Source organism: Pollachius pollachius (assembly GCF_949987615.1).
Source record: "Pollachius pollachius genome assembly, chromosome: 18".
In the NCBI taxonomy this organism is placed as follows: Eukaryota; Metazoa; Chordata; class Actinopteri; order Gadiformes; family Gadidae; genus Pollachius; species Pollachius pollachius.
In genome coordinates, this window is record NC_136951.1 from 5255796 (window position 1) to 5269218 (window position 13423).

At 43.4% G+C, this 13423-nt stretch overlaps 1 protein-coding gene across 1 annotated transcript in view; it reads right to left on the reverse strand.

Moving 5' to 3' along the window:
* The window catches only part of atp8b5b (ATPase phospholipid transporting 8B5b), a gene marked incomplete at its 5' end in the record, with an annotated part of 29603 nt that overhangs the window by 11014 nt on the left and 5166 nt on the right, over positions 1-13423 (reverse strand). The window contains 11 exons of the mRNA XM_079755898.1: positions 355-520; positions 662-705; positions 1186-1394; positions 3378-3571; positions 4063-4151; positions 10566-10724; positions 10985-11067; positions 11930-12000; positions 12376-12448; positions 12717-12778; positions 13303-13416. Coding sequence (XP_079612024.1) covers positions 355-520; positions 662-705; positions 1186-1394; positions 3378-3571; positions 4063-4151; positions 10566-10724; positions 10985-11067; positions 11930-12000; positions 12376-12448; positions 12717-12778; positions 13303-13416 — 1264 coding nt within the window. The remainder of the gene's footprint in view (positions 1-354; positions 521-661; positions 706-1185; positions 1395-3377; positions 3572-4062; positions 4152-10565; positions 10725-10984; positions 11068-11929; positions 12001-12375; positions 12449-12716; positions 12779-13302; positions 13417-13423) is intronic.

A 13423-nucleotide genomic window follows, 5' to 3' on the forward strand; every position in this document is an offset into this window, starting at 1 on the left:
TGAAATATTGAAACGAAGCTCTTCCACAATATTCTAATTCATTGAAATGCACCTATATTATGTTTTAATTGTATAAGATATCCATCATGTCAAATGTAATTAATAATTAATTTACATGGCACCTTTAGGAGAAAGCCCCGGCACGGTCACCTCGTGCACATATGCTGATGAGGGCATCTGATTTACTTTGGTCTCCGGACCCATCAAATCAATAACGTTTTCTCCTTTTCATTCTTGAAACACGCTAACGATCACCACAGCAGATCAAACAGCAGCAGGCTGTATACACGATGCTAATGCTAACGGCAGCCCTCTCCGGAGCAACCCCCCCCCACCCGAGCGGGTCCTCCTCACCCTCCGTCTTCTCCTCGGGCATGACGGTGTGGCAGAGCGCCAGCAGGCGGAAGAAGTGCCCGGCGGTGAGGTCCCCCTCCCTCACCAGCTCCACCAGGCTGGGGTCGTGGAACACGAACTTGGGGTCGGCCAGCTCGTTCCACGTGAAGTCCACCGTCTGGGTTTTCTGTAGTCACCAGAAGACCGCTCAGCTCAGTTCAGTACTTTATTTTTCCCCGCAGGTTTTAACACCGCTTTGCTTTAACACTAACACTGCAAGCTGTAGTTCGCGATGTTCGCATGAATGGGGAAGAATTGTACAGCTTACGTCCGTAATTTCAACTCGTTGTCCCGAAAAGTCGACCAGCTCCCCTGGGGAGATGGAAAAAAACTATTTAAATATCAATTCATTAAGTTTTCAACCCAAAAGTATATATTTCTGCATTTTGAAAAAAGTGCAAATGCTGTATCTTCAACAAAATAAATAAGGTTTCTACCAATACCTCCAAACGTGTGTTTTCAACTAAATTGGACAATATTTTTGGTATATTCTCCAATTTTTTTTATCAATAATGATATGATTGAATGGTTACCGTAAAACCCAATATTCGATTTACACCTACATTTTAGGGATATTGCTGATGCTTTAATCCAAAGCATCTTACAACCATCCATTCACACATTCACGGTAGAGTGAACCACCCTGGGCGACAGCCAGCTGGTCGGGAGCAGTCAGGGTGAGGCGTCAACTCGAACACCCAGCTAGTAGGAGCCGGGGATCGAACTAGCAACCTCCTGAGCTACTGCCAACCTATTCCCGCGTGAGGTGGGAGACCTCCCCGATGCTCCTACCGTAGGACTTCCCGTTGATAGAGCACTTGTTGAAGGTCATGATGTTCTGGGTGAGGGTCCCGGTCTTGTCACTGAAGATGTACTTGATCTGGCCCAGCTCCTCGTTCAGTGTGGTGGTCCGGGCCTGTGCCGGGGTGTCGCTCTTGGGGTAGTACATCTTCCTGTCCCAGTCGATGTAGAAGCTGTTGCCCAGACGGATGATCTCCACACTGAGGTGGGACACCCAAACACACGCAAATCAATCGTTATATTAAATGATTATTAATAATGAAAATAATGAGGATGATAACTTTAGATCAGCTTTTTTATGTAGCATCTTTCATACAGAGAATGCCGCTGCATTCATCAGTATGAAAGTGCTGTACAATACAGCGCAAAACCCCTAGACTTTAGAGTCTAAAGCATTAGCAAAGTATGACACACTGCAGTGCAAAATAAAGAAAAAGGAAGATCATTTCTTGAGGTAAGCTACTCGACAGTTTAGGGGAATAATTAATAAAGGCAGCAGCGCCAACATTGTTCTCCAACATGGAAGTTCTCTTTAGGGTGTACAGTTTGTCAGTGAGTCAGTTAGGGAGGCTGGATCAGTTCTTCAGCATGAGCATACAACTGAGTTTAAACAGGCTGCACCTTGGCGATGTTACCGAAATTAAAAGAGGTTGTTTTGGTCACCTTGCTAATGTGGGACTTAAATCGAATCTGAGTCCAAGAAATCAAGGGAGTCCCTATTGTTTTGAGGCCCAACTCAATGTTTTCAATGATCTCAAGATTTCAATGTTATCCTCATTTAGCTTTGTAGGTCAGAGAATTGATTTTAAAATCATGTTGCTAACTTATAAATCCCTACATGGTTTAGGGCCAAAATATTTAACTGATATGATTCCACTAAATAAGCCTTCTAGACCACTAAGATCTTCTGAGACCAATTTGACTAAAGACTTTTACGTTTGCTTTTGCTTTCTGCTAAATCTTAAATACATTGACTATTTTTTTTGCAGATGTTTTCTTTTCTATTAATTAATTTTGTTGTATGACAATGTTTATATAAGTTTATATAGACTTTTTTTTCCTTCTTAGTTTGAGCAGGTGCAGGGGATTGTGGGACATCTTGACAACCCAAGGATATGTTCACTCTGCCTCAAAACCTGCCTCGTTGGAGGAACCTCAGCAGGCAGCGTGTGTTCTAAACATTAGAGTGAGCCATGAGTCAACCTCTCCCCGATGCTGCATATTCAGGCAGCATTTTAATCGTTTGGGACACAGATGCGTGTTTGTTGACGGGTTGAAGCTGCCTCACCTGGCCTGAGTCAGGCTGATTAGACTCTGGGGCTGGGTGAGGCTGCACACCTGTGGTGCATTAGATAATCAAGACACAGACGCACACACACACATGAGAGGAGAGCTCTCCTCTCATGTGTGTCATGTCAGCATGTAGCATGTACCCCCTGCTCTGCGGGTTACCTTTTGCCAACTTGCAATCAACTGGTGCTACAACGTCTACCATTGTTCTGCGTGTCAGAGGAGCCCAGCAAAGCCACTTATTGGGTGTGGCTGGCAGGGTCTAGTGCTACACGTGCTACACAGGTCCAACAATATACTCTTTGAACCAAATATGTAACTGTAACATAGATGGATTCCTGTGTAGTCCAGAGCGTCGTGTCATCCAAAGCATCTCTTTTGAGCTCCATTGAAGAAACCTGGTTTCAAGAAGTTATCTTCTGTAAAAGTTGATAACAGATCCAGCATCTAGTAGAGGCCACTGTGTGAGGAGGCATGACTTTTGCCATCACTGTCTGTGTCGCACGCTATCTCAGTGATCGTTTTTGTCCCAAAAAATAACTAAAACCTCAGCTAAAACAATGCTGGTTGTTGCAAACCAATACTTTGTTAAGCAGATAGTAGAAATAGAGAAAATAAATACAAAATTAAAAGAAAGATAGAAATGAAGTAGAGCGCGTCCAACCCCAACCTTGTTAATGAGCACAGAGTAAAATATAGCCTATTTTCAAAAAAGCTATCAACGGTTTAATGGACAATTTCACGACCAGTTACTATTCTAAGAACCACACAAATGACAAGTTTAACATGAAAGAACTAAAAAAAAATCAAGAAATTGGAATCCTCCTCGAAATTAAACACTAATCATTATAAAGTAATTATATCTTCCACCACCAGGGGGCTTCTGAACCAACCTGACGTAGAGCGAGATGGGCACCACAGTGTTCAGGATGATGACGTAGGACCAAAAGGCCAGGAAGGCGGAGAATCCGGCGTTGACGCCGCTCGGGCGCGGGAGGAAGGCGGTGAACACAGAGCCCTCTCTCACCTCCCAGATAGCGTTACCCACCGCCAGGATGCTGCACATCACGGCCAGGAAGCCAAAGATCTGGAGAGGAGAAGGGCACTCCAACTTTATTGATACATCAAAAGCCCTCAGTGCATTATTTAACAAAAGAGAACTGTCAATGGACTGCATTTATACTGCGCTTTGCTAACCAGTGGCCAATCAAAGCGCTTTACAATCATTGCCTAACATTCACCCAAACATTCATGCACAGATGCACCATGCAACAGCCAGTTCGTCAGGGGCAGTCAGGGTGAGGTGTTTTGCTCAGGGACACCTCGACACTCAGCTAGGAGGATCCGGGGATCGAACTAGCAACCTTCCAGTTACCAGCCAACCCACTCTACCTTCTGAGCCACATGCCGGCCTGTAACAACAGGGGATGTGTGTGTGTGTGTGTGTGTGTGTGTGTGTGTGTGTGTGTGTGTGTGTGTGTGTGTGTGTGTGTGTGTGTGTGTGTGTGTGTGTGTGTGTGTGTGTGTGTGTGTGTGTGTGTGTGTGTGTGTGTGTGTGTGTGTGTGAGAGAGACCTACACAAAGAACCAGCACGTTCATGAGGCCGTCGATGCTGGTCCGTTTGAACACCGTCTTCCCAGAGTTCTGCATCAGCTTGGTATCCGGACCTGAGGACAGGAAACATGGATAGAAAATGAAGTCATCTCAATATTTTAATGGATTATTTATGGGTTCAAAATCTCGGATAAATTGGACCATTGATGTCGTTAGTGATCGATCAAACTGTTTCCTATTGTTTTGCAGCAGTGTTGGGGTAGTTATTAGTTACTTATTACTAGTAACTTATGTAAATTGTAATGCGATTACTTTGCTAGTTACTGCATTTGAAAAGTAACTTCACTACTTATTACTTTACTTTCCCGTTTCTTAATTTACTGTAGATACATGAACAAACATCATAGCCCTATCATCACTTAGTGTTTATTGTATAAATCTATACAAAATAGCATATAACAACATTTGAAAGAACAATATCCCTGTCTGCACAAAGAAATGCCTCACTGTAAAATCCACAAACAGGATAAAGTAGGCTATGGTGAATGGTCAATCCGTAGCATTTGGGAAACATGAGAACAAAAATTAAGTGGTCAATGAAAAATATAAAAAAGTCACTTTATCCCATACAATTAAAACAGAAATACACGTAAGCGGCGGTGACACATGCTGTTACTTTATGTGGTCCAAAGGCTGAATGAACCTGATCTATTTCGCAAGCTATGACATCGTAAGTGTGTCTTCCTCTCACCCTCTTGCAGACAAGAGCAGCCTTCTCAAGTTTTAAAGCAACGGCGTAACCACGCATTCTTTGGGGGGGTCGTGTCCCCCCCAATGTTGAGAAAATACTAACCTGTCCCCCCCAATATACAGCAGGATAAAATGTAAAATATATGACATGTTCTCTTTTTATGAACCCTGTCAATGGATCGGTCTCTTGTTATGTCTTATTTATTTTCAATTTATTTCCGTTTGTTAAGAATCCCCCCTCCTAATTGTACACTTGTGCGATTTAGTTTGAAACCACCTCGCGACTTTCTGCGTTGTCATGGTTACCCCACACTCTTTCTTCAGTGAGAGCCAAGAAAGTAAAGAGTAATGGAGGATTTGAGGTTACCGGTACGTAAAAAGCAGAAGAAACTGGACCAACAGCCAAGCATACGGAGTTTTTTTCAGACAGTAAGTAACTTGATACCGAGCTTTGAGTAAGCAAATAAAACGAGTAGCCTCGTAAAAGCAGAATATTAAATATAGCTCATGAAGGTCAGTCGCTGTTCTTTTGATAAAATGACATGGTTACGATGCAGGCAGCACAGAGAGAGAAGGAGAGAGACAGCCTAGACAGGCATGCTGAAAGCAGTGGCCAGACAGGGACGTGCTCTGAACATGCAGGTGATCAGGTGAGTCATTTGAATGTAAGTAACGTTATTTAACGTGTTGGAGAGGAGGTAACGGACAATTTAAGGTTACTTAAAAAGCGGATAAAACTGGACCAGCAGCCGAGCGTACACGTTTTTTTTTTCTCCAGACAATTAGTAGCTTGATACCGAGCTAAATGTGTGAGTAAATAAAACGAGTAGCCTAATTAAAATATGAGTCGCTGTTTTTTCTGATAAAATGACGTGGGGTCACAATGCAGGCACCACAGAGAGACAGGGAGAGAGACAGGCATGCTGAAAGCAGTGGCCAGACAGGGACATGCTCTGGACATTAGGGCTTTGACTTCGAACTTCGTGATTCGAATATAATTCGAATATCAAAAAAATAAATCAAAATTCGAACGAATATTAGGCAGCCCTTAATATTCGAACCTTTTATGGGCAGGCCAAGAGGGAGAGACGTCGGAGAACCCGATGCAGTCTATTCATAATATTGTAACGACCACGGAAGAGGCAGTGAATGAAGTATTGATTAGACAGGGATTTATTAGAAACATAATAAACCGTTGGAACACGCAAGAGGCGTTCTACGCATAGCTGTAGAAGACCATTCTAGGCGTTCTACGCATAGCTGTAGACCGTCAAGTAGTAGACATAGACACTGAACATAAATAGTATGTACTAAGTATTCGGATTCAGCCCAGGTATTACTGAAGGCATTTAATGGTCAAAATATTATTAATAAATATTCGAATATATTCGAATATTAATATTAATAAACAAACGAAATTCGAATATGATTTTTGGGCAAAAGTCAAAGCCCTACTGGACATGCAGGTGATAAGGTGAGAATTTTGAATGTGAGACTAGACAGCCTTACAACATTGTTTATAAACTGGGCCTACATGTCAGCAATACATAAAAGTAGCCTACTTCTAATACAAGCAGAGTATATAGACCAAAATGATCACGAAGGTCAGCCACTGTTCTTCTGATAACATAATGACATGTGGTCACAATGCAGGCAGCACAGACAGACAGGGAGGCAGAGAGGCAGGCTGAAAGCAGTGGCCAGACAGGGGTATGCTCTGGACATGCAGATGATCAGGTGAGGAATGAATGTGAAATATAATGCAATTTAGTATTGCACAAAGACAGTCATTTTAAGTATGAAGCTAAGTAAGGCATTACAGGTACCTGCATCTTGTGTATGATAAGTGAAAATATACAGGTAATTCCAACGCTACACGTTATATTTCAGGAGACTGACAGGGAAAGAGAGACAGAGCCAGGCAGAGGAGGCAGTGGTTTAGATCAGCATAAGGAGGAGCTTGGTACCTGCCCACACCAGCCCAATACCCGCTTTATCGAAACTCAGTCCCTGAAAAATAAAACGCTCAAATTTCAGGACAGTTGGTTTAGGCAGTACAAATGGCTTCACTACAGTCCCTCACTGAAAGGTGTGCTTTGTTTTTATTGTTCCAAATATTTTGGAGAACAGAAATCCGCTTTAGCCAGTAAGGCTGATGGTGCTTTTATCAACACTGGTTTCAGTAATTGGAAAAAAGCTCTCCAAAGGTTCTCTGAACATGAAGACAGCGATTGCCATTCAGCAGCGGTGACAACATATTTGCACCAAAAACAGCCTGTCAGTACTCAACTTTCCTCTCAGTTGCAAAAGCAGCAGCAGGTGGCCAGGAATAGTTTCTTGAAGATTGTGGGGGGGGTGATGTGCTTGGCCAGACAGGGCAATGCTTTAAGGGGGCATGACAACAAAGAGGGCAACTTCCACCAGTTAATTAAGTACAAGGCAGAGGGTGATGAAGAACTTTCAAGCTGGCTTCAGCGGCACAACAATTTCACCAGCCCCAAAATTCAGAATGAGGTCCTTCAAATTGTCAGCAACACAATTGTACGCGAAATAACACAGGAAATCCACTCATTGCCAGTGGTTCAGTTTTCCCTTATAATTGATGGGACACAGGATGCAGCAGGAGTTGAGCAAGAGTCCTTCTGTCTGCGCTTTGTTGACAAAAACTTGCAGCCCAGAGAGGAATTCATAGGCCTGTATCAGGTCACATCCACAACTGGAGAAAACATAGCTAGTGTAGCTAAAGATGTTTTGATTCGCCTAAATCTCCCACTTTCACAGCTACGAGGTCAAACCTACGATGGGGCAGCCAATATGTCTGGCAGGATGCAAGGTGTGCAGGCTCATATCAAGAAAGAGCAGCCTCTTGCAGTATATGTTCATTGTGGGCCACACTGTGTCAATTTGATCACCCAAGCTGCCTGTGTATCCGCCCCCGTTATAAGAGATGCAATGCAGTTAGTGCATGAGTTGGGCGTTTTATTCAATCAGTCTGGGAAGTTCAAGGCTATCTTCACAGCTGTAGCAAAGTCAGATCGAACAGCTACGCATACATCTTTGAAGCCTCTCTGCCCCACCAGATGGACAGTCCGAACGCCAGCCATGCGCTCTGTCCTCTCACAATATGAATCTGTGCTCACAGCCACAGAAGAGATGTCTCAATCCACCACGATGGAAATGTCTGCAAGAGCCAGTGGCCTTCACAAAAGCTTTTTGAGGGGCAATACCATTCTCGGCATCATTCTGGCAGAAGATGTCATGGCTGTCATGGAGGAGCTGAACATTTCTCTGCAGCAGAGAAGCCAAACTACATCAGGGATGCTGGCTGCTGTAGACCATGTGAAAAGAGGCCTCCAGGCCAAAAGATCTGAAGTGCACTTTGACTGGCTGTACTCCAGAGGTTCTCAGATTGTCACATCTCTTAATCTGCAGCCAATCAAGATGCCTCATGTGCGGCAGCCTCCGAAGCGCTTCACTGGTCCAGCCACATCACATTCTCACTCCACTGCCCAAGCGTACTACAGAATGCAGTACTACAATACCTTGGACACTGCTGTGGTGCAATGCAATGAGCGCTTCAGCCAGGACGGGCTTCAAAGACTGCAAAAATTAGAGGATGTACTCATCTCTGGGAACATTGATGCAGTTGTGGATGAATACCCAGAGTTGGATGCCATGGCTTTAGAAGTGCAGCTGAAAATGTTCCAGGCCAACTACACTTGTACAACTTCCTCAGAGGTAGCAGACACTTTCCGGGAAATGGTGCCAGAGGTGCGACATCTTTTCAAGCAAGTCGAGATCCTTTTGAGACTGCTGATGGTTGTTCCTGCCTCCTCAGCAGAGGCAGAGCGAAGTTTCAGCGCCTTGAGACGGCTGAAGACATGGCTGAGAACCATGATGACGCAGACCCGGCTGAACAACGTTGCCATTTGCCATGTTCATCAGGAAAAGTTGGATGCTTTGGACAGGAAACAGATCTGTCAGAGCTTAGTTGAGCTTAATAATGAACGCCTCCAGGTTTTTGGGTCATTTATTTAGTTAATACTTTTCCATCTCAGTCCTATGCTGCCTTTCCTTTGGCTGTAGCACTTTTACACCTACATAGACATCCCATGTTCATTTCTCTTCTGTGTTCCAGTCAATGTAAATAATTTTCAGTGTAAATAATCAGACTTGCTTTTTATAGTAAAAATCAAGATTTTAAGTTTCATGCTTTGTGCAAGTCCCTGGAATTAAAAGTCCTCAGCAAATTTTTTTGTTAAAGTCTGTACATCACAAAAGTACATCAGTAGTTGTCCTAATTAAAATAACATTAAAAAAACATGCTTTGGGTTTGTGGTATTTTTCCATTGGAAGCTATCCTTTTTGCTACAGTACTACTGGAAGAGCATAATTGTAATTGGTAGGTGTGTTTAAGGTCAGTAAGCAACTAACCAAAACAAAGTGTGTGTGTGTATGTGTGTGTGTGTGTGTGTGTGGGGGGGGGGGGGGGCGGGGCAGACATTACATGATTACACTATTCCTTTAGATGTGAATTCAAATGGTCAATGTAGTCCTCGAAACTATGTTCTAAATGTCCACATTTTCATATATAAATATAGAATTGTAGGCAATGCACTTAACAAATAATAATAAAAAATTGGACCCCCCCAATGTCTAAACCATGGTTACGCCCTTGTTTTAAAGTAATGCTGTCTATCCAGTGCACCGTCATTCCTAAATAACTTTTGTTGATGGCGGACCAAATGTCCGCGGTGGTGGACACATGATCCAGGGAGGACTCGAAAATAATTTTGACACTTGTTCAGGTAATGGGAAAATGTTTGCCTGTCGGATAATGGCTTGCGAGTGGCGGGTATTTTATCTAGTATTTTTCTAAATCTGGGCGATTAAATAGTCGACAGGGGAAGCATGTCTTCTACAATGAACCCTGCAACCAGCCGGTGTTTCTGTGTCACCTGGTTCTGCGCTCCAACACTTGAACACTCCTTCGCACGAGCAGCTACGTCACTCAAATCGATCGTTATGGCAAAGTGCCGAGGCAAGCAGGCGCTGCACACACAGGCAGGACGCATGCACGCACCACAACAGATCAGAACTTTACACGCAGGCAAACATGGCTTGGGTAACGCAGGAAAGCGCGTTACTATAGTATAGTAAGGTAGTGTAGTTACCGATATTTTAAATGTAATGCGTTACTTTACTTCGTTACCCAACAAAAGTAATATCGTTACTGAAACGCGTTACCCCCAACACTGTTTTGACGTAACCGATGGGATGTTGCATGCTGGGTATTTTCACAACCCACGTACGATCAGAAGCTACTCTCTCATTTAAGAGGTGTGACAGTGTGGGGGATCCCCTTTGAAAGTACCTAAGATGTTATAATAACATATTATAAGAACTGTGCAGTTTGTTAATGATATGTAATCTCTCCCGCTAGCGATCTGTCAGGTTAAACTGACGTAAAATAGACTGATATTTAATCAATAAGTTTGATCTCTACTGGCATGTTTACCAGTAGAGATCGTGTTTAGTGAGTGGGTAAAGCCTTTGACATGCAACCTCTTCAAACATAACAGACCGCTAACTTCAATCTTCAGATTTACAGATTTCTCTGGGTTTGAACATTGTCGGAAACAGTTGGAATACTATAAGTACACAACTCAAAAAAATGCATAACATAGTCGTTTTTAGATGTTACTTATCCTAACGTTAACAGTAGCAGTTATTTTATACGTAGTACCACCAGCGCCCTGCAGGGGTCAGTGTTTTACCTCCGAAGATGACGAGGCCAAAGCACCATTCGGTGTTCCTGAGTGTGCAGCCTCTCAGCAGCACCTTGTCGTTGTCCAGCGCGTACGTCTGCCCGTTCACAGTCAGCGTCCCCTTGAACTTGTCCAGGCGGTTGTTGGGGGGCTCACAGCGCACCTCCCCTGTGGGGAACACACATTTCAAATTGAAAGTCCTCCAAAAAAGCAAATTCGACTGACAAATCTATTCATATTAAAGCAGGGAAATGGTCACACTTTATTACACACCACTTAGTAGCAACAACTTTAGTTTAACTTTATTTAATGACCCTTTACAGTTGGTGTGTGTGTGTTTGGTGTGTGTGTGTGTGTGTGTGTGTGTGTGTGTGTGTGTGTGTGTGTGTGTGTGTGTGTGTGTGTGTGTGTATGTGTGTGTGTGTCACCTTTGAAGCTCCCAAGGCCGGAGATGCTGTCGCCGATATCTCCTGTCACCGTAAGGGCCTGTTTCACCTTCAGGTTGGTCTCCCTAGACACACACACACACACACACACACACACACACACACACACACACACACACACACACACACACACACAAGACAGAAAGTTCAGATGCCGGCATTATATTACCTGCTATAAAAATGTAACTGAACCCACTGTTTTAGCTCCAATTCGAACACTATGAGATTTAAAAAAAGCATTGTGATACTTCTTTTAATTTTATTTGTATATATAGATGAAGTATCATCCCTAAGGCATTTACCACTAGATTGACAAAAACTTGCTTTTGCAAGCTGATGTTGAGCTTAAGTGCAGGGCTCATGGACAATTTTGGAACTTACTCACAAGGAAAAGTATCCAACCATGAGGAAATATGCTACCTCCTTGACTGCATTTGGCTCTACTTATTTATGCCAGTCAGCTTTTTCCCACATGAAGATTATTAAGTCTGTGAGTCAGTGTATACCATATGAAATGTGGAATACAAATAAACTTGACTTGACTTGACTAAGTGCAAATACCATTCAACTATGACTGATGGTAATTTCAAAGCCTTCTTGAGAACAACTACCAGCAGCTACTTTCCAGACTATGCAACCCTGGCTGACTCCATTCAGTGCAAGTCATCAGAGTATGGACTCAGTTTATATAAATAAATAGATGTTGAGCATTTCTTTATGTAGGTAGATCATTTTGAAATTAGCTTGCAAGCCCAATAAGTGTGGGTATCCCTGCTCTAAAGGATGGTCTTATTTTAGTACCAGGGACCACATGTCTGGGGGTCATACATCCATATCAAAACGAGTAGACTTCCACTGCACATTTAATTCCTCCAGCACCCCCAAAACCACTAGAATAAACAAGTAGAATAAAAAGTGATGCCATACCCGTCCAGCTCAGCCGTTTCTATGTAGACCAGGTTCAGAGGCTCGCTGGAGGTCAACAGCAGCAGATCAGCCTGGGATAGACAGTCAGAGAGACTGATGGTCAGACAGATCAACAGACAGACAGCCACAGACAGACAGACCCAGAACGACAGCCAGACGGACGGACCCAGAAAGAAAGCCAGACAGATGGACCCAGAAAGACAGACAGACAGCTATAAAGCGACAGACAGACAGACATGCATCCAATGACCGACAGACACACAGACAGACACACAAACACAGACAGACACAAAGACGGCCAGACAGACTTACAGACAGACAAACAGACGGCCAGACAGACACACAGATGCACAGTGACAGACAGATAAACAGACAGACAGACAGACTTAGAGTGACAAATACATGGACACACGGACATACAGACAGACAGAGGGATCCGTACTCACCGTAACAAACTGGTTGTTCTCCAGTTTGATGACGTCTCCAACCTGAACATTCATCCACTTTTCACTCCGTAGTCTGGGAGAAGACATGCAAGAAGCATGTTTAAAAAGGAAGAAAGACATAACAAACACACACACACACACACACACACACACACACACACACACACAGACAGATACAGACACAAACATACAAACACACACACACAAACACACACACACTCACACACACACACAAGAACAACTGCATAGAGACACATGCGCAAGCAGCGTGTTTTGAATATTTTCACTCCAGTGAACTTTAGACTTGCAGGGATTTGGAGACTTTGAAAGTGGGGACTCACTCTCCATCGATGAGAACGTCCACGCAACGGTTGTTCACCTGCTTGTCGCTTCTGTGCCGGTTCTGATTTGTCGGGAAAATGACCAGGTGAAGTCATGAATTCATCTTTCACCCAATTCAACCATAAACCACAGACTATTCGCTTTGATCAATAAATCAGAAGTTTGCCTTTAAGCGATGGTGTCAATGAAATTACAAGTACCAATACAAGCAGTACTTTACTATTATCTACCTTATCGTTACCTTAATTGACAAGGATCACCATAATAATAATAATAGTAAAAGATACATTTTATACATCAACTTATGAATACATCAAGTCTTTATTATCATCATGATTATCACGATGACGATAATAAATAGTATCTGCCGTCTCTTACGATGTCATCGCTGGCGTCTTTGACGGCAGTGATGGTAAGAACCAGAAGGAGAGGAACCACCGTGGTGAACCAGGAGAGGGACGAGATCTCAGGGATTAACTGGGGACGGAACACACACACACACACACACACACACACACAGGTAGGTAGGTAGGTAGGCAGGTTGATGGATAGGTATCTAGGTAGGTAGGTGGTGTGGAAACACACCTGCAGTATCAACAAGACCAGGAAGTAAGCGTTGGCCAGCCTCTGGAACTGTTCGAAGAGGTTGAGCGGTAGGAAGCTGAAGACATTGTACTTAGAGGTCCTGATGGCATTGTCCTGGGAA